We start from the raw sequence: 24073 nt of genomic DNA, 5'->3' as shown, positions 1-24073 counted from the left end.
GATTATGAATAAATTTGAAGCTTGGATTTCAATTTACATTAATTTCAAACATTTTAAAATGGGATATAAATTGGATTTAAATTTAATATTTTCTCTTGATTTCTAATATTTTAATCCAAAGAGGCATCTGTTGATTAAAATAAAATAAAATTCTAATTTGTGATTGGAAAAAAAAAAAAAGAAGACTCAATATATCGCAGCATATAAAATGAGGAAGAATTATCATGAAAGAAGCCCTACTCACTTTTTCTCCAAGTCCTCAAAACAAATCCGATTGATCATTCAAACCAACTCCTCTCTCTAGAATTTTCCCAGTCTGAATCCGAAAATCGCCATGGGTAACACGGAGAAGCTGATGCAGCAGATCATGGATCTGAAATTCACCTCGAAAAGTCTCCAACGCCAGGCCCGAAAGTGTGAAAAGGAGGAAAAAACCGAGAAATTGAAGGTCAAAAAGGCGATCGAGAAAGGCAACATTGATGGCGCTCGTATCTACGCCGAGAATTCGATCCGCAAGCGTAACGAGCAGATGAATTATCTCCGCCTTGCCTCGCGCCTAGACGCTGTCGTCTCACGCCTGGACACACAAGCCAAGATGCAAACCATAAGTAAATCCATGGGCAGTATCGTGAAATCGCTGGAATCGTCCCTTTCGACAGGGAACTTACAGAAAATGTCTGAGACCATGGATCAATTCGAGCGACAGTTTGTGAACATGGAAGTGCAGGCGGAGTTTATGGAGAGCTCTATGTCGGGAAGCACGTCTCTCTCTACACCTGAAACCGAGGTCAATAGCTTGATGCAACAAGTGGCTGATGATTATGGGCTTGAAGTGTCTGTTGGCCTGCCTCAGCCTGCAGCCCACGCCGTGGCTGTGAAGAATAGTGAAAAGGTGGATGAAGATGATCTCTCCAGGCGTTTGGCTGAGCTCAAGGCACGCGGGTGAAATTCTGGTATATTCAGGCATGCTTGATGCTGAAGCTTTATATTTTCAAATACTATCATTGTGTGGTGTGGTACTAAGTTCTGAACTTCTGCAAAAACTTGGAATTTTTGTATAAATTCGACTCCATTAATGGGGATTGTGTTTTTACTATATGCCTTAGGGTTTCTCATGTTGCTTATCTAATTATTCCTTATGAATCTATATATTTTGATTGTCTATTGCTAGTATAGAGTTGGGCTAGTCCATTGAGGAATGTCTAGAATGAAAAGATTTCACCTTTCATCCCAACTGGCCCATAGCCTACGATGTATGGAGTTGTTCTTTTGTTCGTTTTCCACCTTGACTTCTAGTATTGAATTGTTGAGTGTGGATTACAGTTAAATTATGATCATGGATCTATGTCGATTTTGATGTCCACTTCTAGAAGGTTTCTTTGAGTTCTCTTGTTTCATTGAAGACTGAAGTATTTTTAAGTTTTATTGAGATGTGATTTAGAATCAACAGGACAGCTACAGTGCTTTGGTAATGGGATGCTTTTTTTCGTCGGTTACTAATTTAGCTTCTGTGAATGAAATTTTACCTCTCATTCTGATTCCACCTATCATATTTGGTTTTACCCGAGATGACCTCAAACACCCGATGTCCATTGTAGAGATTTCTTTTGTGTAGATTAAATTTTTGATTGTCGGACACAAAAAAAACCCTCTGAAGTGAATGAATTTGACCAAGGTACTTCACTCTTATCAGCATTCCAAGTCATTTTTGGATGTTTTCATGCTCATTCAAGAACATTTAATAGTTTAGTTAATTCGATTTAACATTTTCCGTTTTTAATAGCTCTATACATACTCTTTCACTATCGATAAAATGTTGTGCTCTCATCACTTTGTGAGATTCTATTTTTTTATGGAAAGAAATTGAAGCATATTTTCCCACAATGTCTCCTTTCTGAGTAAAATGTTCTTTTACTAATTTTTAGAACAGTTTATACATTAAAATCTCACCTTTTTTTAATGATAAATGTATATTACTTGGATGAGGGGGTTTTTACCTCACCGGGCTAATCCAGACATCCTCAAAATTTTCCTCGTTTCATCAAAACAAGAACCGGATTTCTCCGTTTGTCGTTGCTAATATCTGCGTAATTTTTTTTTAAAACAATATACACCGCGTAGAATAATAAAAAAAGGTACTTTTTATAGAAATAAAGTCTCAACGGCTCCCAGAATTGTTCTTTTGCACGCAAATCTCGTGCGAGTGATTTTTATGTTGTTTCAAGTGCCTCACAGATCAAAGAAATTTAAGAATTACTCGTGGATTCTTGTATGATACGCCAACTCGTTCCCTGCTTCAGTTCCGTGTATCCTCTAATACGTCTGGTATTATTTATTATTAAGATACGAGTGGGGCTTGGATTTAAGGGTGAATAAAGATCTGAATTTGGACAGCACAATCAAAATTTGCAAGTATGAACTGTGTCAATCCTCAGGGCTCAGGAAGAGAATGATGTCATGTTTATGACAATTTTGAAACAGTGATTGTTCCCTTACTATTATTGTTCAAGAAATAGAGACGACTCAAAATCTTACAGACACGAGTTAAGCTAAATCATAAAAATCCATTGTAAATGAACGCTCAAAACTTCAACATTCACAAATCACGTATAAACTTTGAAAATGTACACATTTGAAAGCTCCTATAGCGAGACTGTACAACCGAAAAAGAAAAATCAAAATTGTGGCAATGCACACTGCTAAGCAACAATTGACACTCATGAAAATAAATTTAATATTCAAAGGTAATTCTGCCTTACGAGAACCACAAGAATGTCTTTTTTAGGCAAAAAAGGATACTGTACAGTTATATATTACACATGTGATGGATCTAAACTTCGTCCAGATACACGTATTTGGCAAGCAACTGGTATAGTAGATGAATAGTGAAGTACAACTCTTCAGTGGTTGGTTCTATGAGATCCATAATGAAGCCTACATGGGACCAGCAGATCTTACCATGTAACAATGTTGTCACACTGATGTAAATGCAGTGATGCATGAGTTGTGAAGAAATCAGTCTCTAGTATACGAGGCAGCAAAGTTTTTAATTCTCTGCTTCAAATGCTGCTCAAAAATGTGTTCATGGACTCGTATTAGTGAGAAATAAGAGTGGCAGATAAAAGTTACGTTGACATTAGGAAAGACCAAGAGGAATAGTCACCCTCAATTCTTCATGAAGCACGATGAAAATTTTCTTGAATTGTTTATGTTTCTGCAATATCACATGTTAAACCGATCATATAAAAATGAATGAAATTCAAAATGGTAAAACATCAATAACACAGCAAGCTTTATTCGACAAAAGCACGCCTATGAATAAGTGATAACTAAACGAAAATAACACTAAAGTACCTCTCCACACTGACGAAATGATGACTGTATCTGTTCCAAGATGTCTTGGTATCTCTTATTATCCCTTCCTCGGTAAGTTTCAAGCTCATTTCCAAGGTTACTGAACTCATCTCTAATTACATCAGCAACGCAAATTAGATTACTGATTTGACGGGCTTATAATGCGACAATTTTATCTAAAAGACAATCAAAATGCACAAATATTAGAAAGTGAATTAACCAAGGTCGACATTACCTGTATGACTCCAAGATATTGTTTAAGGAGCAGTAGCTCTCGTACTTCTCTTGAAATTCCTTCACGTATTTTTTATACCTAAAGATGGAATGGCATATAATTAATTGAGAACCCCAAAATCAAGTTGTTTTGTAACACGAAAATAGAGCTTATCAAAGCATTTGTTCATCAAATACATCGTGTTAATAAACTTACTGAGAGAGATCCTTTATTGGACTCTTCAATTCAGGTTCCTCCTTCTCGTACTTTGCATATGAACAACTTTTCTCATCTGAGAAAGATTCTGTCCTCTTCTGAATGCCATTGTTGCTCCCCCCTAAAAATTTGTCTTTCTGTCCATAATTTGAGCTACCCATCATATTGGGCTCCGGTTTTTTAAACTCATTCTTGGTCTGGGAAACAACTGTTCGTTTGAGGCCATGCTGCTGATCTGTTGCATTAACAGAAACTTTTTTGTAACCATTAGCTTCCGAGTTTATCCTCTGAGTTTCAGGTTCTGCATTTCTACTTCTACTTATTTCAGGAATTTTACTATGATTAGGGACAAACTCAGTAGGACCTGCTGGTGACTGATGCTGCTGTGGCAGACGTCTAGTTTCTCTGAGTTGATGTTTTGAAGGATCATTGACATTATTTTCTGGAGGCTTTGGCTTTGATAATCCATCTGAAATTCCAGATATCACAATTTCAGAATTCTGTGGAGAAAGTTTTCTTGAGCCTGGAGTGATCTTTTTAGAGGGGCCTCTATTTGAATCTGAGTTCCAGTAATCTGAATCAGCTGATTTTTTTTCTAATTGTCTATGTTTACCCTTCTTTTCAAATTGCTTCTTTGGCCCTGGTATTTCATCGGGTAAGGGCTCACGAAACTCACCCAACTCCAATTCTGAAAGCTCTCTTTGAAGTTTATTGTAGCGACCATTCATTACCAGAGACCTGTCCACAGTATTGGTGTTGTTATCTTTGGGAGAGTAACTCGTTTGTGTTTTAGAATGTAGTCCAGCATCCGTTGCCTTCACCATAATCTTTGGTTTTCTGGAAATTGATTCTGCTGGAATCATCTGTTTGTCACCAGTATCACCATCTTCATGTAGTGTCTCCATATTTATCGGATTCTGCATCCAAAGTCTTCCGCTGGTTTGAAGGCCTCTTTCGGACTCCTCAACACCACAACCCAAACCGTCTTGTTTACCAGGTCTCTTTCCATTAGAATGGACCTCAGCCCCTCCAACAACATCAGAGGATCTTTGACCTGGCACCCGAGATTCAGAAAAAGACCCAGATTGTATTCCTTGGTTAAAGCCTACTTGAAGGTTAGGGTCACAATTACCATGACCTGCATCTCTGACAGACATTTGATTGATAGGTGCCTCAAGGGAGCTTTTCAGAAGTTCATCAGGAGATGAATTTTGAGGACTCTCGCCGAAAAGAGAGGTCATGGTCCCAGAAAATGGTTGACTCAAATTCGTGTCTTTCAACCTCTTACTACTATAAGCCCTATCAACAAAATGACATTCATTAGATTGCCTTTTAGATTTGGATGATCTTGCGTAACTATCAGGCTCCCCATGCTTGAAGCCATCTTTAATCACACTGTCATTGCCTTGGTTCTTATAGTACTTATCATGATATGGTGATGATGGTTTCGTATCTTCACCTTCTTCATTAGAAAACAAATAACTACATGTGGCCCTTTCAGTTTCAAGGTCATCTTCAGGATTGTCATTCTCAATCTCAGCTACATCAGAAACCCAATCATCTTGCTTTTCATAATGTCCTATATCAAGAAGTTCAATTTCTAGAGGCCTCGACTGAGCAGGAGATTTTGAGAGAGGCTCGGACTCGGGTTCTTTGGCATCATCACTTGTCATGATATCTACATCTTCATCAGGTGCCTGCTTGCTGCTGGAAGATACGTCACTTTCACTATCACTGCTACTCCCACTGCGACTTCCCACAGGACTTCTTTTTTCTCTGCTATTACTTTCACTACCACTTCCACTATCACTGCTATTACTTTCACTATCACTGTCACTTCCACAGTCGCTAGAGCTAACAGCCCGCCCTTCATTATCATCTGAAACTTTCTTGCCACTAGAATGATCCGGTGAATTGAGAGGGATGTCAATTTTCTCTTTTGTGTCTGATGCATTTCCACACATAGAGTTCAACTGAGCCTGTTCCTCCAATTCATTAATGGGAATTCGCAAGGAAAATTTAGGATCTAGATCAGGAAGTCGGCCAAAGTTATTAGTTGCAGGTGATTGATTTCCAACGATTTCTGGGGAACTGAGGAAAAACACATTAGATTCTGATAGAAAGCACGGTCCACCAATACAGACTACAGAACAAGATGTAGTAGATGGAGTAAATAAGGCAAAAAAGAAGGCCTTCACACAAAGTTAATGTGAATAACATTAATGCAAGTACATGCTAAAAATGCAGACTTCCCAAAAAGTCAATTTGTGTCTTTCTTCCTGGCTCCTATTCCTTATTTCACGTTTTTCTATCTCGTTGCCCAAATACTCTATTGATTTGTACTTGTGTTGAGGATCAAATAAAAAAAAACTTAGATCAACAGATAGTCTTTCCATGGGAAACTATTATCACAATGACAAGGCAGAAAAAGTTAGTACTCGATCTTGATGCTAGTGATGCTCGTGTAATCTAGATCAGCTGTCATTTCAGTTTCTCACTGAAGTAAGTACAGCAACAAACTCTAGGATTATCATTTTTTACTCTTTCCAGCATATGGATCTTTAAACTACTGTCTAAAGTATAAAAATAAAGAGAAGAAGGCAGGGAAGAGTAGGTGGAGGAAAAACCTCACCGCACAAGGACTACATCGTATGAGGAAGGTTATTTAATCACATCCCAAGCACCTCAAGCCTACAATTCTAATTCCACAATGACAATGTACCAACCTGAATAAGTTATCACATGCATACCTAAGCTATTATCCTGCATATATCAATATGTTTCACGAGTTACAAGAATAAAAAAGAACCCTAAATAAATAAGCACAAGAATTCAGTTCAGAGAGAAGCCTGATAGAACCAGGTATACCTTCCACTTTCAGAAGAAGTCTTCTTGAAGTTTTCTGTGACTCCAGGTTTCAAGTAATATCTTCCAGGAGCTTTAAAACTTGCAATCTGCCAGTACACTGAATAAGCATAATCTGCTCAAGACTCATGCAAACAATTTTTTAAAAAATATCGATGCGTACTTGCTTCAGAATTGGCTGGATTTTCCGTGCAGAGTTGGGCATAGCTTCTCCAATAGCTTTCTCCAATGCCTGATGAAGAAAATATTCAATAGCATTATTCTAAAAGTTTCACAAAAAGTAAATTTAGCACAGTTTGAAAATGAAAAACATTCCCAGTACCCCTACAATTAGCACCCGCCTCCCCGTTTTTCATGCCATATGCCCTAACCTTTAGACTCATTCCGTCTGCATTATGCTCCATCAGAAGAGAAACAACGAAACTTCTCAAATCAAAATGTTTAGCAACCACATTCTGATTTTGAACTGGTTTATTGAGAACAGTATTATTTGCCATCCTACTAGACATTTCTTCGTCTAAACTGGTAGCTTTACTTGATGCTTGAGAGGGTGTAGCATCAGACACAATGGCATTTCCCTTCGTGGGATTGCTGCTTCCAGATGTGTGAGCTGGAGCACCATATTGCTCTGTATGAGAAGATAATGATGAACCAGTGGAGGGTCTATTCTTTGATGGATTTGGTGCCGACAAACTGGATTTATAGACAGATTTAGGAGGTCCACCTGCTATTGTGATGGTCAATTCAAGCAAAAAAACCAACGGAGAAAATTAGTATTTACCAAAAAGTCAAGCCCCAAGTCGTTTTAGGAATCTAAAATCATTTCGTCTGATATGCAAATGGAGACAAAATAATTCTGGCAAAAAAAGAATTCATCAAAATCATTATCCCACTCACCAGCATAGGCTTCAGGTTTTGACTTTTTGAACGGAGGCTCTTTCCTTTTAAAAGGCATTCTCCATGAATTAGCTGAAAATAAAATTAGGGCGGACTTGGTTTAAAGGTGCATTTGGATATGAAAAACTTATGGAGCGAAACTGCTTTTGCCAAAAAAGTTGTGTTTAGAAAGGGTTATAATGATCGTGATAATAGCATGCCCCACACACGTAATGTTAATAGCAAAATGAGGAAATTTCTTAGAACTGAGTTTCTTTACAACTCTTAACTGTATGCATCATGAAAACGAGGTTGCAAAACAGGGTGAAGATGCAGAAGTTGCAAAAGCGAGGACATAGAGGTGGGGCTAAAGTGTAAACTGCTGGAAGGGTCTGGTTTTGAGGTAACTTTAGTCCACCTGGTTTATTTTCGGGAAGCATTGAGATAAAGATAACTCGCCCGATTAATAATCGATTTCAACAGGTTGGGTTCAGGTTAGCCGGGTTTTTTCGGGTTATTTTTAAATAAGAAACTATATAAAATAATAGGAAGTTTTTTAATAAAAATAGTAACTAATAAGTAATTTCTTTAACATATATACAAAAATATTAAAAATGTAAAGAGAAGATATTTTAAAAATAAAATATATACATTTTTAAAATTTACTATGGGGTAACAGGGATGGATCGGTTTGTTTTAGCAGACCACAGTCCACTGCTCCGGACGGATTTTCAGGTTTGAGTTCATCAGTTGACAGTGCCCTGCTTCCTGGGTATCAAATTTCCTTTGTCATCAATGATTGCCGCTCATAAAGCATCACATATGTCAAAAGTCCCACTGAAATAAAGACGCTAGAGACAGATATGTGTTGGGTTGATAGGTGTATGATATGTAAATGCAGTGTCCCTTCTACAAAGCCTCACATATGTAATCATATCGTTTGAATTGAAAAGCTGGAGATACATTTTTTTTTGTTACAAATGGGGCAAAGAAATTCTTATTTGAGTGGAGGGCTTGAACTTTGGAAATTGACAAATCCAAATAAGCAAATACAGCATGCATAAAGGCTCCACCAATCGATATAAATTAGCTTATGAGACTTATGTGAATGCAACTTAACCACCTTCAAAGTTGGTAGGCACAAAATTTCTGACAAAATTATAACTATGGCTGATTCAATATGCCATTTCTTATTTGGATTAAATAAAAATCTAATTCGGTTTTAGCACTTGCACATATAACAAATTATCTGCCAAGAAATTGAAGGGCAGCTAAAAAGAGGACATAAAAATTACAATGCTTACATTCAGCCGCAGCTAGTGCCTTCATTTGATTCTTCATACTTGAATTCTGATGGTCTAAGACTATGGATCTGTTATCAAGAAATAGAAAGGACTTGATGAAAAACTTAAAAGATATTAACTGAAATTAATATCATTATTGTCTCCTGAACTCTGTTAGATTCTTATAATATCATCATGAATGCTTGACTTTATCATCTGATCCAAACTAGTTACTCCACTTATTCAATTTCTTCAGTAACACAATATGCAGAAAAAATGTCTCCCATATATAAGAAGAACCAATATGGTGAAGAACTGGGAAAATATTAAGGATTAGTTTATGTACAGGGAGTCGTACCCCCATAATACTTAATGTGTAACATGGGTAGCAGAGTCTTAATAAAATATTCATCTCTCAAATCAAACAAAACATCACCATGAATACAAGTGAACTGATTACACAATGTCAATAAGAGATGAAATCAAAAGTTTAGATGCGTACAAGCAAGGTTCTAAAAATGCGTGAAGTATGATGGAGCGTCACGCACAAGTCCCAAAATAATAAATTGTATAGAGTGTTGATCGCCATTGTGTCAAGTATTATCCCTTTGTCGCACAGAAAGGAAGGCTTTGAGACAAAATTTATTTTGGTGTATTTCGGGGTTTTTTAGTTTACATTTTTTTTATATTATTACTTTTTAGAACACTTAATGCAAGTATGCTAGAATGAGAGACGATCATAATTTGAGGGAATTAACAAATGTGAACATGCTAACATACATTTGAAAAATCGACCTCATACCCCTTGCAGCAAAAGAGAAAGAAGAACCGCATAAGAAGGATAAAAGGAAATATATATTTGTTTTCGGCTTTCTACGTTGATTATTCACGTATAAGAATTATATCTATCCAGGAAATTATGCCATAATTTTTTTTACACCATTATTAATTTATTGCTAAATAACACATACTGTATTCTGGACGTCAGTTCAATGCATCCGGTGATATAGATGATACCAGAATCCCAGACAGGCTTCTCAAAATTTACAACTTAAAAATACAAACATGCAATATATGCATAGCACAATAGTCCGAGAAAAGGAGTCATACTTTCGCTGTTTATTCTTACGCTCAGCTTCTTCAGTTCGCATTTTGACATGCTTTTTAGTTGATTCATCCAATACACGCTGCACATTCAGCTTACGCCAAGCACCTCCTGATTCTATTAGCAAGCCATTTCCATCTTCGCCATTTTTACGTTCTTCGTATATGTCGCAAAGTTCCCCCATTTCCTTTGACCATGTAAAATTGAAGTTCTTATCACCCACAGTGATAACCTGGTTACAGAATAAGGATAAGTTTAAATGTCTAATTTCATTTGAAAATGCTACAAGAAAAATAAAAACATAAAACAAACCCCCAATTCATACAAGAAATCTTTAAGTAGAACAAGGCATCTCGATTTGAGAAAGCAAAGGGGTTGTCGAGTATAATTATGAAGTTGATGTTACACAATACAACAAGCAAAGTGAGAGAAGGTGGTTGAAAGGCAGCCAAGGATACGATTCTTGAGAAACTGTCAGATAGGAAATACTTAGAAATTACTAAGATGCAAATTAGTGATTTTACTCTGGCATGTCATTCGAGGGAAATATTGAAAATGAAAGGTGCAGACCAAATTTATTGTGCTAATAACAGCAAGACAAAGTAAAGGACCAAAGGCTATTATGTAGTCATATCACCAGCAATGATATATTACAACAAATAAACATGGCATTGCTGACAGTAGAGTCTTCTCAGTTATCAGAATAACACTTAATATATATGAAAATAAAGACAATTATTTAGACACTTTAAAACATAAGACAATAAAAAAAATCCCGAAAATCATCAGCAGATAAAAAAATGACCATAAGAGTCATCTAGAAGCATAGTTTCCTACACCATGAGAAAAAATTATCGGTTTATCTTTATGAAAAAAAACTATCATCAACTCCATGGACTGAGCAAAACAAATCTGACAATTTTATTGGAATACTAACGAGTTTGATACCCCGGCGGCTGGCTCCAATTGAACTTTTATGAGGAACTAGACAAGTAAAGAAAAAAAAAAGGTGAGTGATTGAAGGAAAAAGACCAGCATTCGCAGGACAATAATTCAGGGTGCCAGCATATGCTTATCATCATGACCTAGGGCTTTAGGCAGCCTTGAATTGTCTTGATTTCTGAACTCAAGACTAACAAATAATGATCTGGGGCTTTAGCTTTAGACAACCTTGAATTGTCTCGAAGTTCATAACTCACACGAAAATTATGAAATCATTTCAGTGTCATATAATGTTGCAAGACTGGGATATATATCCATCATAAAAGCCACAAATTCTAGAAGGCATGTTCAACTACTTTTTCTTATCCGAATCAGTTCAGTTTAGTGCCCGTTTTCCCACAAACTCACACTTGACTTTTCCTGTTCTCCCTACTCTTTCCACCAGGAGAATTCAAATTTTCTGAATTCATAGTGACTCAAGTGTATTACCAACGCTTTGACAATAATAATAGAATAATAAAAAAGATGCCTTTGTATCCAAACCAAATCAAACGCGGTCTATGTACACTAGGACTTGTAATTTCTATTATAGTTCCAAATTGGAATCCGCAACATTAAAACCCAATCTAGACAAAAAGATGTAACTATATCAAATTTTCAGTCGAACACCTAATCATGGATAAAGAACCCTGAATGTGATAAGAGTATTAATCTGACCATAACAAAGAGTCGATACACAGCTCAAGACTCAAGTCCACCTGATAAAATAAACAAGAAGCATTAAAACTCAAACTTCTATAGAATTGAACATCCACACTCACATTTCCATCGGAATTATTCGCATTGTAATCAAACTTGATACGCGCTGTTCCCCCCATCGCCTCCACGCGATTGATCTCCTCGACGAGGTCAGGCACAAGCCTCAATGCCATCGCGAAGTTCAGATGATTCCTCGTGAGGAGGCTGAAAGTCTCCTCCGCTTGCCGAGAAGATGTGGGCCCAGAGGCGGACTCCCCTCCGCCACCGCGGCCTCTGGTGACGGCGGCTGCGCCGCCTCCCGAAGAAAGGCGGCCGCCACAATCACGGTTGATTGAAGGGGCGTGAATGTTCCGCTTGCCGCCGCCGCGGGCAAGCTTTCCAGAGCCGCCGTACATTGAATTTCGGAATCCCGGAGGGATTTTTAACAATGACTGGGAACAGCCGTCGAAGAAATCACTGATTTTTTTTTTTTAATATATATTATGCATTTAAATTTTTTTGTCCCAGCAGCTATGATTTTTAATTTTTTTTTTTGGTTAATTTTTCTAATTAGTCTGATTTTTATTATAAAACAAAATAAATATTATAATTGTGAGATTTTACTTTGATGAATACAAATAAAATAGGAAAAATTGGTTAAATAATCTTGGTCAACTCTTTTTTTAAGAAAATGATCTCTTCAAGTGTATTTGAAATATAATTGAGGAGATCATTTTTTTTTAAAAATAGTTGACCGAGATTAAAAAATAAAATATCTCAAATAAAATATTCTGGCTTAATATATTTGGAAAATTAGTCCGAAAACAGGAGATTAAACGTTTCTTGAAGGACCATTTTATTGGATTTTCCTTTTTCTGTTTTAATATATTATTATTAGACAAAAACTTATGTAAGACGGTCTCATGGGTCATATTTTGTGAGACAGATCTCTTATTTGGGTCATCTATGAAAAAATATTACTTTTTATGTAAAGAGTATTACTTTTTATTGTGAATTTCGGTAGAGTTGATCCGTCTCACACATAAAGATTCGTGAGACCGTCTCACAAGAAACTACTCATAGTATTATCATCGACAAAGGAATATGATTTATTTATAAAAATTAAAATATGACATCGGATTGGATTGGATATTTCAGGTCATTCTGGGATAGCCCACTCGGACCCAACAACAGTAAAATTCGGCCCATTAAGTATATGGGCCACAAAAAGGTACACACAATGATCTAGTGAAACTCTCGTTAAACTATGGACTATTAGCGGTCCGTTTGATGGAGGAGGGTATTTTTGGTATATACATGGTTGACACAAAAAAGAAAAGTGCTTATACATTCACTCACTTTCTCAGTTTTTAAAATATACGATGCCATTGAAATTTTGAGGTAGAAAAGCATGCAGGGTATTTTGTGTATAATGCATCTTATATATAAAAATTAAAATCCATTTAGATTTTTCCCACGAATCCGTAGCCCGAGTCTTATATTTTTGTGCATGCTTGTGCGTGTTAAAACAAAGTATTTTATTTTTTGAACTCGTTTCCGATCTCTATAAAATTTACGATAAAACAAATTACAATATTAGTTATTTATACAAAACTAAACATTGTGTGTAAATATATTATATATTTTACTGAATTATACCAATCAATGTGCTCTAGGGTCAATTTTCCCAACGTGACGATGACCACTATCGAACGTTTCGATTCCAAAGTCAATAGGCTTGTAATTTTGGTCAGCGGATTAGGAGGGAAATGTCAAGAAGTCAACCCACCATAAATTCATCCAAAAAATAGTTGGTGATATTGATTTTGAGACATTAACAGATAGCTATTGATATTGATTTTGAGACATGAACAGATAAGATCCCATGAACACTCAAAATACGAATCATTTAAATATTTATGTAATGGTGTGTCACTTAATAACCACACGGTTTTAGAGACCATTTATGCATTTATTTATAGATGTTTTTAATCAGATTTGAAAAATCTTAGTAGTATATATCTGGAAAATAGAAAAAACAAATATCAATATTTTTATCATTTTAATCCAAATAATTTTCTTGATTTATTTCTTTTAAATATGAGACGTAACACGAGATATTTTAAAATTTTCAACACAATTTGAACCAAATCCATATAATTGATACGAGACTTGCTTTTGACATAAAAAGTAAAAAAAATTTCACGGATAACCTAAATAAAAGATTAATATCACAAAATTGACTCGTGAAACCGTCTATAAATAAAAATAATAATAAAAGTAAAAAGGTGAACTATATAGTCAGGACAATCAATAGAATAATACTGCAAAAAAACACATTCATTTACATTAGGCGATTCTCACATTGAAGTCAACTGTTTAAACCATAATGTCAAATGGAGGATTTGGACCACTGAACACCCCTACATCAAAGTAACCCAATCTCTCATTAATATAATACTCAAGAAATTTGACCATTTAATTTTAAAAAATTTGAACGTTACCGACCAATACCAGACCAAGGGGGAATCATACAAAAAGGTAAATATTATACGTTGTATTAAAATATTTTAGACAGTGGGGAAAAGTTCTGAGTCTGTCTTGTCCTTTCAGGAACAAAAATGAGTTTATTTATACTTAAATCCACATACTACGATTTTCCACATCTCCCGAGTTCCAACTTCCAACCCATTCCACACAAATCACTAATAAATATCTCACAATCCTCAAGCCAGCTAAACATGAGATTTTTCATCACTGGATCGATCCGTATCTCGATGTTCCTCAAGAGGCAACTCCAATCAATATTCAAATCCCCTGGCGTACTAATTGACATGCCAAACACCTCATCAACATATTTTCAAAACAAAATCATTTTATATTTTAATATTGCTAAATTTACATTCCTCGTATGTATTCTGCATCAACAACTTCGAAAATACGGGGAAAATAAGTTTCTTGAAAAGAAAATTGGAAGAAAAACGAAGGTTAAATATAGAACTTAACAAAAGATCATGCGAGCCGTAATCCATTGCGACCATTAACCAAGAAACTATCATTACCATTCTTACTATCACTCCCACTTTCCATCCCAAATTGATGATCCATATTATGACCCGGACCCGGATCTCCAAAATGGTCCTTGAACTGCAAGCTTGACCCATTGGTTCCATCAAGAAAATTACCATATTGCCTACCCATTGGGAACAGGGAGCTGAAAACCCCACTCACCTCCATCGAGTTAGCAAACTGCCCCACGCAGTTATCCCCCTCGAGACGCAATAGCTCTTTAATTTCTGATGCATCGTGTATTTTGATGTTATTAGATGCTGATGTTGCAGGGCGTTTGCTCTGATGGTTGTGTGAGGCGGCAGCGGAGGAGGATCTACGTTTGGTGTTCTTCCTGGAGCCACCGCCGACAGGGATGTTCCTTAACGCTCCGCCTTTAGTCCAGTACCTTTTACAGCTCTTGCAAAAGTGGCGTGGCTGAGAGAGATTATAGTTGTTGTAGTAGCAAAACTTCGTGTTTGCGGAATCACACCTTGGACACTTCAAGTGTTCTTGATCTGGGAATTGTGGCTGCGGCTGTATCAGTGATCTGATCTGAGAATACAGTGATGGGTCTTGCATTCTTTGGATCAAAAAGTTCGGTTTTTGGATGATTTCTCGACGCGGGTCAGTTTTAATTCGATATTGAGTTCGGGAAATGATTAAAAGATCGAGTCTTGGGATTGAATTCGAAGTGGGTTTGCTTTATAAAGAGGGAGAAAAATGGTGTGAAATTAGGGTTTCGGAAGAATGATGGTAGAAGGAACGTACAGAACACTGAACAGAGAACAATCAAGAATAAAAGTCGGATTCAAATTCTCGTATCAGTGAAACCAGGAGATTGGTTTGGTTTTCATCAAACTATTTCTATAAATGAAGAATTTTTTTTTTAAAATGGCAAGAGACAAAGACAGATGGGGTTTGGCATTTCCATTCGTTGATTTTAATGTGAATTATTATTATTTCTGCAACTTCCACGTCACAGAGTCTGTCAGAGTTTATGGATTATCGTTGACAGTGCAAAGTCACTCTCGAAGCTGGCGGACAGCTTATTTATTACTCGGAATATTAAACATGCAGATGCCCTCACACATGCAGAGATGTATTTTAAATGATATTTGTTTTAGATATATTTGAAATTTATTGTTATTATTATTGGAATTATATTACTTGATAAATAGTAGATTTGATATTCATTTTAATTTTATATGTCCAAAAAAAATCAAAAATATATTTGAAATTTATTCTCCTACGCAACCTAGATTTAAACGTGTTTATAAGGTTACATCATAGAGCAATAATTATCGAGCCGATTTTCATATTAAAAACGGGTCCATATAAGCGACGACGGCTTATTTTTTTTCATATTTGATGATTACTTGTATAACGAGTTGATTGAAAATTGGTTAACGAACTAGGGAATAATAAACTAATATTGGTTAAAGATATTTTACATTCGTCCATGCTTGTCTTTCCTATGATCATTTTCTAACACGAGCTATTTTATCGAACTGATTAATAAGATTGTTTAAACCAAAAGAACGATCAATTAAACAATCACAAAAACTTTTGTGAAATGGTTTTACTAGTCAATTTTGTAAGACTGATATCTTATTTGAGTAATTCATAAAAAAAGAAAATTTATACCAAAATTATTACTATAAATATGAGAGAGTTTACATGTCTCACGGATCTCGTGAGACGGTAGAGACCTACTATTAAAGAATTTGTGATGAGGTTCACGTTTTATCCCTTAAACATGAGATCAGTAGTCATAGAAAATAATTTCAAGGAAACTAATTGCCTAACGTTTTGTTCTTTGGTTACTTGCCCTAGGCTTCTCTCAGTTAACATTATAGATTTAGATATTATGCAGAGGAAACTATAGAAACAATGAAAGATTGATGAATTGTGACGAGAATTATTTATGATGAATAAATATAACTCACTTATTTTTAAATTTGCGTAATAACTATCCAATTATTTAGCGAGCCAAGCCAAATGGCTGAAATAGTATGTTTGCCTTTTGTTCATCACCAAATATACCTTATTATATTTAATATTAGATATTGAAGAAAAAAACAAATAAAACTATCTCGATCTTATCCAAGGGTTAATTATTGTAATATCACGCCTCGTTAAAAAATTATGTAAAAACAAAAAATATTATCCAGGTGTCAAAGTGGAACTCCCCTCCCCTAATCTTAAAAGTGGCCTCAAAACTAAACTGCAAAGGTTGCCGAGAAATTTTTTTGTGCAAATTAATGGAACCCATAGTCAGATATTTCAAGAAAGGAAATTTGATGAGAATTTTAAAAAAGAAGAAAACAATGAAGTAAAATCATGCTCTATAAATAAAAAAGTAGTAGCAAAAGCATTAGGCTACTGTTTAAAGGTGATGAACTTCAACCTCTCAAAAGTTAGCAATAGCTCTGTTCCATAAATTAAAAATGCTACATCTTTACCTAAAAAATAAAAGAAGAAGAGAAATACTAGGGACAATACAAGGCAGCCTTTAGTTTTGTTCATAGATGAATTAAATCCGTTGTTTTCCACCTTCAACCCCGACATAGAAAGAACTGAACAGTGTCTTTCCTCTCCAGGAAAGACAAAAATTGAAGGAAACATAGAGGGTGAAGCAGAAAGGGTGTAAACTGATGGAGGGTCGTTTCCAGGTACAGAGACAATTGTTCCTTCGCAAAGCTATTTGAGGCCCATATGCTACAGCAACGGATGGAACATATACAGGTATGAGAGGGCAAAGCTTGATTTGCTGAATGAATCGTTCTTGAACGGGGACCCAAAATGGCGCATGGTTTTCTGAAAATGAAGTTTTTATGCATAGTACATGTACAGGCTATTCGCAGCAGCACAGGCTATTGAGTTTTCTGATGGGTGCCATGCAAGGTGAAGCAGCTTTGTAGTGAAATCGAACGAATTTCCATTGGAGTCGACTCCAGGACTTTCTGAGCCTGTAATTTAGAACTCGAAAAAGTGCGTCAAATTTCACAAAGAAAATTAAGATAAGATGGTAAGGGAAATAAAAATACCTCGTCTAACAACTCGAGTAATGCTGCTGCTCAGGGATCTGGCAGGTCTTGAAGGGGTTTGAATCTGCCTTCTGAAAATGCGATCGAGTGGTTTGTGTTAAACAAATAAGAAGCAAGATTGTACGGCTATGGCGTAACTTAAGTTTTACCAACTTGACAAATCTAGACTTGATAGAAGTACCTCATTGGGTTTTTACTAGCTTCTAAAGTGGTTGCTTCAGTGCTGCCCGCACTACAACCAAACATGCGGAACAGGTTGCTGAAATCAAGACAAGAATTTTGTCAGAGGGACAAAGAAGAAAGCAACATTAATATTACCAACCAAACATTAATATACCTGTAAGAACCAGTTGCCACCCGAAGACCGTCACCGCTGAGGCAACATTCAAATTTATCGAAAATAGAATCATTTTCATACAAGTCGCAGAGCTGGAAATTATCAAAATAATATTTTAATCAGCTCACTGACACGTGTATTAAGAAATAAAATAGCAACCCCAGGTCATATTGGCTGGCATTCGGTTTACCTTGGGTCTCAAATATTCATGAACCTGGAAAGTTGCTACTGGGCCAGAATCCATATTGATATCCCACAGCTGAAACCGAATAACATGAATACTCAGCAATTATCAAAACTGACACTGACAAAGACATCTGAATTCGTTTTACGATCCTGATCCAATGAAGCAGAAAGTACGGATCTTCTTCCCAGGATAGAAATTTTCAACAGCAAAATAGTGGAACAAATTAATAGGGCTCCGTTTGAAACTTTAAAACGTTTTTTTAGTGTTTTATAAGTGAAAAAAACTTAAAATATGTGTTTGAAATTTTAAAAAAGTGTTATCCAAGTATAAGTACTTGTTCAAACAGAGTCTAGAATATTATGATATAGATTGTTTCTCACCTTCATGATCATGATGGAGTTGGGGAACAATCTTTGAAAGTTTTGGTAAACCAAAATGAGAACAGCCAATTTCAAATATTCACGGTAATTTCATGCTTTTAGATCATAACTACTCATTTTTCTGACACCTGGAAACTAAAGTCAGAGAAATTGTTCATTGCCTCAGAGCGCATGTTTCACTAACCACATGATGCCTAGGTACCTCACTACATCCAATGCGATTCGGTTGAACCAACCCAGACTAAAAATATACAACTCAGAATAAGAAACATGGAACTTTTTGACCAAATGGAGAACTAACAACATGCTTGTCAAGGTGTAGACAGTATCACAGGATAGAACCTTTAGGGTCATGTAATCACGACTAAGTATATGTCTTCCATCCTTGGCAAACTTAATATCTGATATTGAAGCAATTATCTCAGTGAAAAATGACCTCGATCCAGGCGCCTCCTGCTCCTCAAATCTGTTTACAAACGTATCTTTAATAGTTCATTAATTATGGAGCATTTGCAAGAAAAGTATATCAAAATTCAAAATTAAGAACAACTGTTGAGGCAAAAGAAAAAAAGAGAGACAGAAAAACATCTGAGAATTTAATTTATCAGGGAAAAAGCACTTACAAGTATAACACTGATTAACTTACAGTTTAGAATGTGAATCACACAAAGCTGATTGCCGCAGATCAATAAGACGAATGGATCCTTTTGAACTACTATATGCTAACATATTACAATGAGTAGGATGAAATTCTGCTGATGTTATCACCTCTGCAATAAGGTAAACATCACTCAATACAACTAGTTCAGCATTGACATTATGTTGATTTGATCTGTTTATTTGCCACATCATTCTTATTTGTTCAATCATGAATTTAGAAGGTAAAGGTAAGATATTTTCAAATCATTAAAGAATTTGAAAGAATAAAAAACATGTGCTTTATTCAACTGATAGAGATTTGGAACAATCCTGATGAAAAGTAGAAAATAATAGTGACAGACAGAATCTATTGAAAAACATAAAACAAACAGTTCACCAGTTAGGTCCTCCATATTTGCTGGCTTCACATCAACAATATTGAAGCTTTGACTGCTTATTTCCAAGTTCCAGAGATTGATTCTCAGATCATCAGCTGATATAAATGTTTCACAATCACTGAAAAGGATTGCAACAAAATTTATCAGAATTTTTGAACTCAAGTCACTGAAACAAAGAGAAGGTGTGCCATGGAAGATGTGTTTAGAAGGTGGTGTTTCAGAAGCATATAGTTCACGTGGTAGTTTTGGGGCATACTATGCATTCGAACATAAAAAGACAACGATTCATACAGTATAGCTAGGTGAAGAGAAGTTTTCCAACAACTCATTTTAATCAAAAGGTATTACCTGATTTATGAGCTTCTGTGATATTCATTAATAGATAAATGCTAGAATAGCCGATTTGTGAAGCAATGTGAGCCACAATTTTTAAGTACTAATGTGAAATCATCCTCAGAATAGATCCACCAATTAAGGAGGTCACTTGAATTATATTTTTAGGGGAAAGTAAGGCAATAACAGAGTTTATCATTGTTTAATATTCTGCAAGGGTCAGTCCGCAGTGTTCTCGATAATGCTTCCAAAATTAAAGAGGCCACTTGAATTATATTTTTAGGGGAAAATAAGGCAATAACATAGTTTATCATTGTTTAATATTCTGCAAGGGCCAGTCTGCAACGTCCTCGATAATGCTTCCTCATTTTGCAGCCATAAATGAGGAATTTGAATCACCCAAAATAAATCCCCAGGTATGGCTTCAATTTGCAGGTTCTCCCAACCCTTGACAAGGATGAAAGAAAAGCAGGAACAAGAATTCACAGATATACATCTACGCAGCAAAATAATTTTTTCTTTATTTTTCACCTGTTATTTGATATCGAATTGATATGGTAGTCATGGGCATGAGCATAAACTCTCCTACATCTTGCAACGAGACTGCTCTCAGCACTTGTAATCTAAAATTAACACAATCAATAATTACCAGGGAATGAGTAACAAAATAAATTCAAATGGATGGCCATCACGTGAAAAGTATGTTCCCAATTCCTCAAGTGAAACTTCAGCTCAGTCAAGAACAACTACCATAGGTAATCTCAGTGAATGGATGCTATCAGAAGGCAAGGACAGTCCATCATTTCTTGAAAAGTTGTAAGATCGATCTGAATAGCTCCCATTAGAAAGATGCTGATTATGACTAGAAGAATCACTAGAACTTGCAGCACTGCAAACTTTAGAAGGATCAACATTCAATTCAGAAATTTTCTTAACTTTCTTTTCTTGAACCTGCCCAAATCAAACAGAAACATTTGAATCCTTAAAAGTAATATAGTCAGAAATGTAGGGAGGGAATAAAGTGAGTAATACAAAACTGAAGAATCAAAGGATCGTTATTTTTAAGGTATAATATTCATAACTAGCTTACTTAAGATTCAAAAAAGAACGAAAAAAAATTAGTCCAGGAATGCTAGGAAGAAATCAAGGACACTGCTTTGGCGGGTACATTAAAGACACACACACATATTAAGAAATAAGCACATATATGTTCAGAACAAATACTATACTTAGTTGAGATCCACATATGGCGGAAGTCTCAATTAACGCTGTATATAAAGATAACTAAGAATGATTAAATTGGAATATTTCTCTTTGTTTCCAAACAAAATTACCAAAAAAGGGGATTCATTCCAGATCTCACCTTCCAAAACTTAATGGTTTTGTCATTAGTGGACAAAAGAAAGACGGCTCCATTAGCTGTCTGGCACCAGCGTATCTTATTGATCTTCTCCTCAATTTCCAAACTCTTCAGATAATCAAACTGCAGAAACGGGCATGTGTATGCATCATAACTCAATCGTAGCTACAACTAAAGGAGATGCTTAAAATGCAATTGAACTGGGAATCTCACGGGTATGGTATATGAGAAACAGTGGTAAAAGAAAGCCTTTATACAGACCTCTGGTTCATGGCTCTGAAATTCAGTTTTGTAACGAAACTCTGGATGTCGACTTATTGGGTAGTCCATCTTCTCTAAATCTTTTCGATTCCTTCCATGCTGCCAAAATACATTTGCAAAAGAAGAAAATATTTTAAAAACAAATGTATAAGACACCACATCACCGACAATATAAAATCCTTTTGACATGTAGATTGTAACCTCTTTGGTATCGGTCCTTTCAAATAAAACCACCCTTCCACCGCGGTCACCAGTAGCAAGGTGGTTGCCAGTTTTGTCAAACTCAATTGCAGATATTATATCGACTGTATATTAGAAGGAAGAACGAACAATAAAACATTTAGTTCAAGAAACAGCTTAAAATGTGCGCCAAATATGATAAAAAAAAATCAAGAGGGGATGCTAATATGCTATCATCTTTTGCTATCTACGCAGAAATGAAGCGTAAAATATCATGACACAATAAGTTAGGCAATCAATCATTTCTGAATTCACTATTTCATGCACGGACAATTAGCATCAAGTTCAAACTAGAACGATAGCATTTCCGAAGCCACTTAATACATGTGAGAACTGAGAAGCTACTAGACTTTGAAGAAGGATTACATCTGCATAATCATCATCATAATGACTGTCAGTCCCCACAAGTATACTGTCCATGGGACAGAAACGAATCGGATGATCTGTTCCACCTCTCAATAACCAAGCCAAATCAAGTATAGCGTTACGGATTTACCATTTCTCCTGATTCGTATAGAATGGATTTAGTGTATAGCCTAAACCCACTCCAAGATTAATTAAATTATCAACAATCGTATGAGTCAGTATTTTAGGATAACCAGCAGAGTATATTATGCTTATGGAGATTTGATACATGTGTAATAAAAAGTACAATAGTTTATTATAATAACTAGAATGTACATATCACATTGACAATGTAAATAAGAAACCATGGAAATAGTTACTCAAAACACATTTAATAAATGCAATAATAGGCAATATGTGCCAATTTTCAATTTTATTTTGGAATGGGAAAATTTCGACTTTCTTTAAGCCATTTTTTACCCACTTAGATGATACCAGAACATGACACGTTTGAATAGAGCCACGTACACAGACCAACATTTGTAAAGTCCTGCATCATTAAACCAATGGACTGTCGCATTTTGGAGGCCTAGTATCATCTCATGACACGTCTCGGCGCACTCGATTTCCTATGACCCAAAAGGGAAAAAAGAATGAGCAGACAGCTCTTTTCCAATTTTGTCGCATGAATCTCCTGATAATTTGCCACCAGTTAAAAAGTTTCGGATAAACGACATTAATGCCCACTAGCAAGACAACAACTGGCAGCACAGAATTCACGCTAACAGAACCGTTCAATGAAAACTTTATAACTGCGTGCAAAGGGTAAACATGACAACCCTCGGTTTGCCTCAATATAAAGTTGGTGACTGCAGTTCAAACCATGAAAGGAGGTGGAATCGTCTTCAAACTCGGATTAAAGAAAACAAGATCAACACGAAGTAGAATAGCAACTCTTAGAGATCCAACGCCCGACTGATTAACATTCTTCAGACACGTGATTAAGTTCATGCAGTTATATTCTCCAGAATCAAACTAGGACTAAAATAATTAAGTTCACCACCAAACCATCTTCCCTAAAACAACTGATTAAAAACAGTAACATGCAGATCACTCGCTGAAACTCCCAACCGAAACTCATACAATTACAGTTAATAATTTGCGGAAAACCAATTAATTCCCACTAGACCCACAATCCAAAAACAGATCAAATTACTGGAACCCAAAAATCTATAACAAGATCCGAACCGTAGCATGAATTAATCATACTCATTAATCAATTTTACCTTCTTGCACTTCTTCGCCAGCCGTCCTCTCCCCAAATACCTGTGAAAATTTCCATTCCAGCGGCGCTGGTGGACCCGCCGTAGCTGCCGCTGCCTCTCCACCATCACCACCGTTCATTCTCCTCACAAATCGATTAATCGAATTACCAAAAGCAATAAAGAAAATTGGAAAATAAACAAATCAACTAGATTCCCACCGCCTTATTTCACTACATAAAAATTCAGAAACAACAACACAATTGCAAAACTCGATCGGCTGGGGCTTAGGTTTCGGGGTTGGAGGTTCCGTCAGAATAAGATCGGTGCATCGGCTTCCTCATGAAGGGTGCTGAATTCAGATTTAACAATTGAGGGCGTGCAACATTAACAACATCGATTAGTACAAATTATTTAGGATTCAGATTTTCTCTCTCCGTGTATAGATATAAAGATGTGTGTGTGTGTGTGGTATAGCCAGGGAGTTTTTGTATGAAACTCTCATTTTTGGAAAATATTATTTTGTGTTTTTTAGTAAATATAATAATTTCGTTCTTCATAATCGTAGTACATAATTATACTTAATTATCATGGTAATTTTTAAAAATAAATATAAAATACTGAAAATAAAAACGTTTAT

The 24073-nt window shown here is 35.9% G+C and overlaps 4 protein-coding genes across 6 annotated transcripts; 1 reads left to right on the top strand and 3 right to left on the bottom strand.

The window, feature by feature from the left end:
- Positions 1-217: 217 nt before the first annotated feature.
- Positions 218-1090, top strand: LOC140978284 (ESCRT-related protein CHMP1B). The gene has a single exon (XM_073443186.1). The coding sequence runs from the start codon at positions 335-337 to the stop codon at positions 944-946; it is 612 nt and encodes a 203-aa protein (XP_073299287.1). The 5' UTR covers positions 218-334; the 3' UTR covers positions 947-1090.
- A 1454-nt stretch (positions 1091-2544) lies between these two features.
- On the bottom strand, positions 2545-12079 carry LOC140978283 (uncharacterized). Of its 3 annotated transcripts, none has more exons than XM_073443182.1 (12): positions 11614-12079; positions 9919-10145; positions 8830-8897; positions 7547-7618; positions 7021-7376; positions 6813-6881; positions 6653-6738; positions 3785-5875; positions 3590-3667; positions 3355-3466; positions 3164-3214; positions 2545-3066 (listed from the first exon to the last, which is right to left on the bottom strand). In XM_073443182.1, exons 1-12 carry the CDS (start codon positions 12007-12009, stop codon positions 3016-3018), a joined length of 3657 nt encoding a protein of 1218 aa, XP_073299283.1. In that variant the 5' UTR covers positions 12010-12079; the 3' UTR covers positions 2545-3015. The 3 variants fall into 3 exon arrangements, with proteins under 3 accessions (XP_073299283.1, XP_073299284.1, XP_073299285.1); XM_073443183.1 differs by having other exon boundaries at positions 7021-7373; XM_073443184.1 differs by having other exon boundaries at positions 11677-12079.
- Positions 12080-14436: 2357 nt separating this feature from the next.
- Positions 14437-15546, bottom strand: LOC140979298 (uncharacterized). The gene has a single exon (XM_073444642.1). It carries the CDS (start codon positions 15221-15223, stop codon positions 14606-14608), a length of 618 nt encoding a protein of 205 aa, XP_073300743.1. The 5' UTR covers positions 15224-15546; the 3' UTR covers positions 14437-14605.
- A 1454-nt stretch (positions 15547-17000) lies between these two features.
- Positions 17001-23918, bottom strand: LOC140978282 (serine/threonine protein phosphatase 2A 55 kDa regulatory subunit B beta isoform-like). Its single transcript, XM_073443181.1, has 14 exons — positions 23458-23918; positions 21788-21891; positions 21587-21685; positions 21329-21448; positions 20716-20916; positions 20497-20588; positions 19632-19750; positions 19242-19365; positions 18938-19061; positions 18219-18287; positions 18029-18120; positions 17873-17950; positions 17692-17762; positions 17001-17613 (listed from the first exon to the last, which is right to left on the bottom strand). The coding sequence occupies exons 1-14, from the start codon at positions 23573-23575 to the stop codon at positions 17477-17479; spliced, it is 1548 nt and encodes a 515-aa protein (XP_073299282.1). The 5' UTR covers positions 23576-23918; the 3' UTR covers positions 17001-17476.
- Between the last annotated feature and the right edge of the window lie 155 nt (positions 23919-24073).

This window comes from Primulina huaijiensis, chromosome 6, assembly GCF_012295235.1.
Source record: "Primulina huaijiensis isolate GDHJ02 chromosome 6, ASM1229523v2, whole genome shotgun sequence".
NCBI lineage: Eukaryota > Viridiplantae > Streptophyta > Magnoliopsida > Lamiales > Gesneriaceae > Primulina > Primulina huaijiensis.
Note: the sequence above shows the minus strand (reverse complement) of the source record. Positions and strands in the feature narration are given on the sequence as shown.

Excerpts from the sequence above, each read along its gene's own strand:
- LOC140978282 (XM_073443181.1), bottom strand. The coding sequence starts at position 23,575 with ATGAACGGTGGTGATGGTGGAGAGGCAGCGGCAGCTACGGCGGGTCCA. Across the intron at positions 19,062-19,241 it reads TGTGATTCACATTCTAAACT|ATTTGAGGAGCAGGAGGCGC; the intron begins GTAAGTTAATCA and ends GTTTGTAAACAG. Across the intron at positions 18,288-18,937 it reads GTGATTACATGACCCTAAAG|CTGTGGGATATCAATATGGA; the intron begins GTTCTATCCTGT and ends ATTCGGTTTCAG.
- LOC140979298 (XM_073444642.1), bottom strand. The coding sequence starts at position 15,223 with ATGCAAGACCCATCACTGTATTCTCAGATCAGATCACTGATACAGCCG.
- LOC140978284 (XM_073443186.1), top strand. The coding sequence starts at position 335 with ATGGGTAACACGGAGAAGCTGATGCAGCAGATCATGGATCTGAAATTC.
- LOC140978283 (XM_073443182.1), bottom strand. The coding sequence starts at position 12,009 with ATGTACGGCGGCTCTGGAAAGCTTGCCCGCGGCGGCGGCAAGCGGAAC. Across the intron at positions 7,377-7,546 it reads AAAACCTGAAGCCTATGCTG|CAGGTGGACCTCCTAAATCT; the intron begins GTGAGTGGGATA and ends CCATCACAATAG. Across the intron at positions 3,467-3,589 it reads AATATCTTGGAGTCATACAG|AGATGAGTTCAGTAACCTTG; the intron begins GTAATGTCGACC and ends TGATGTAATTAG.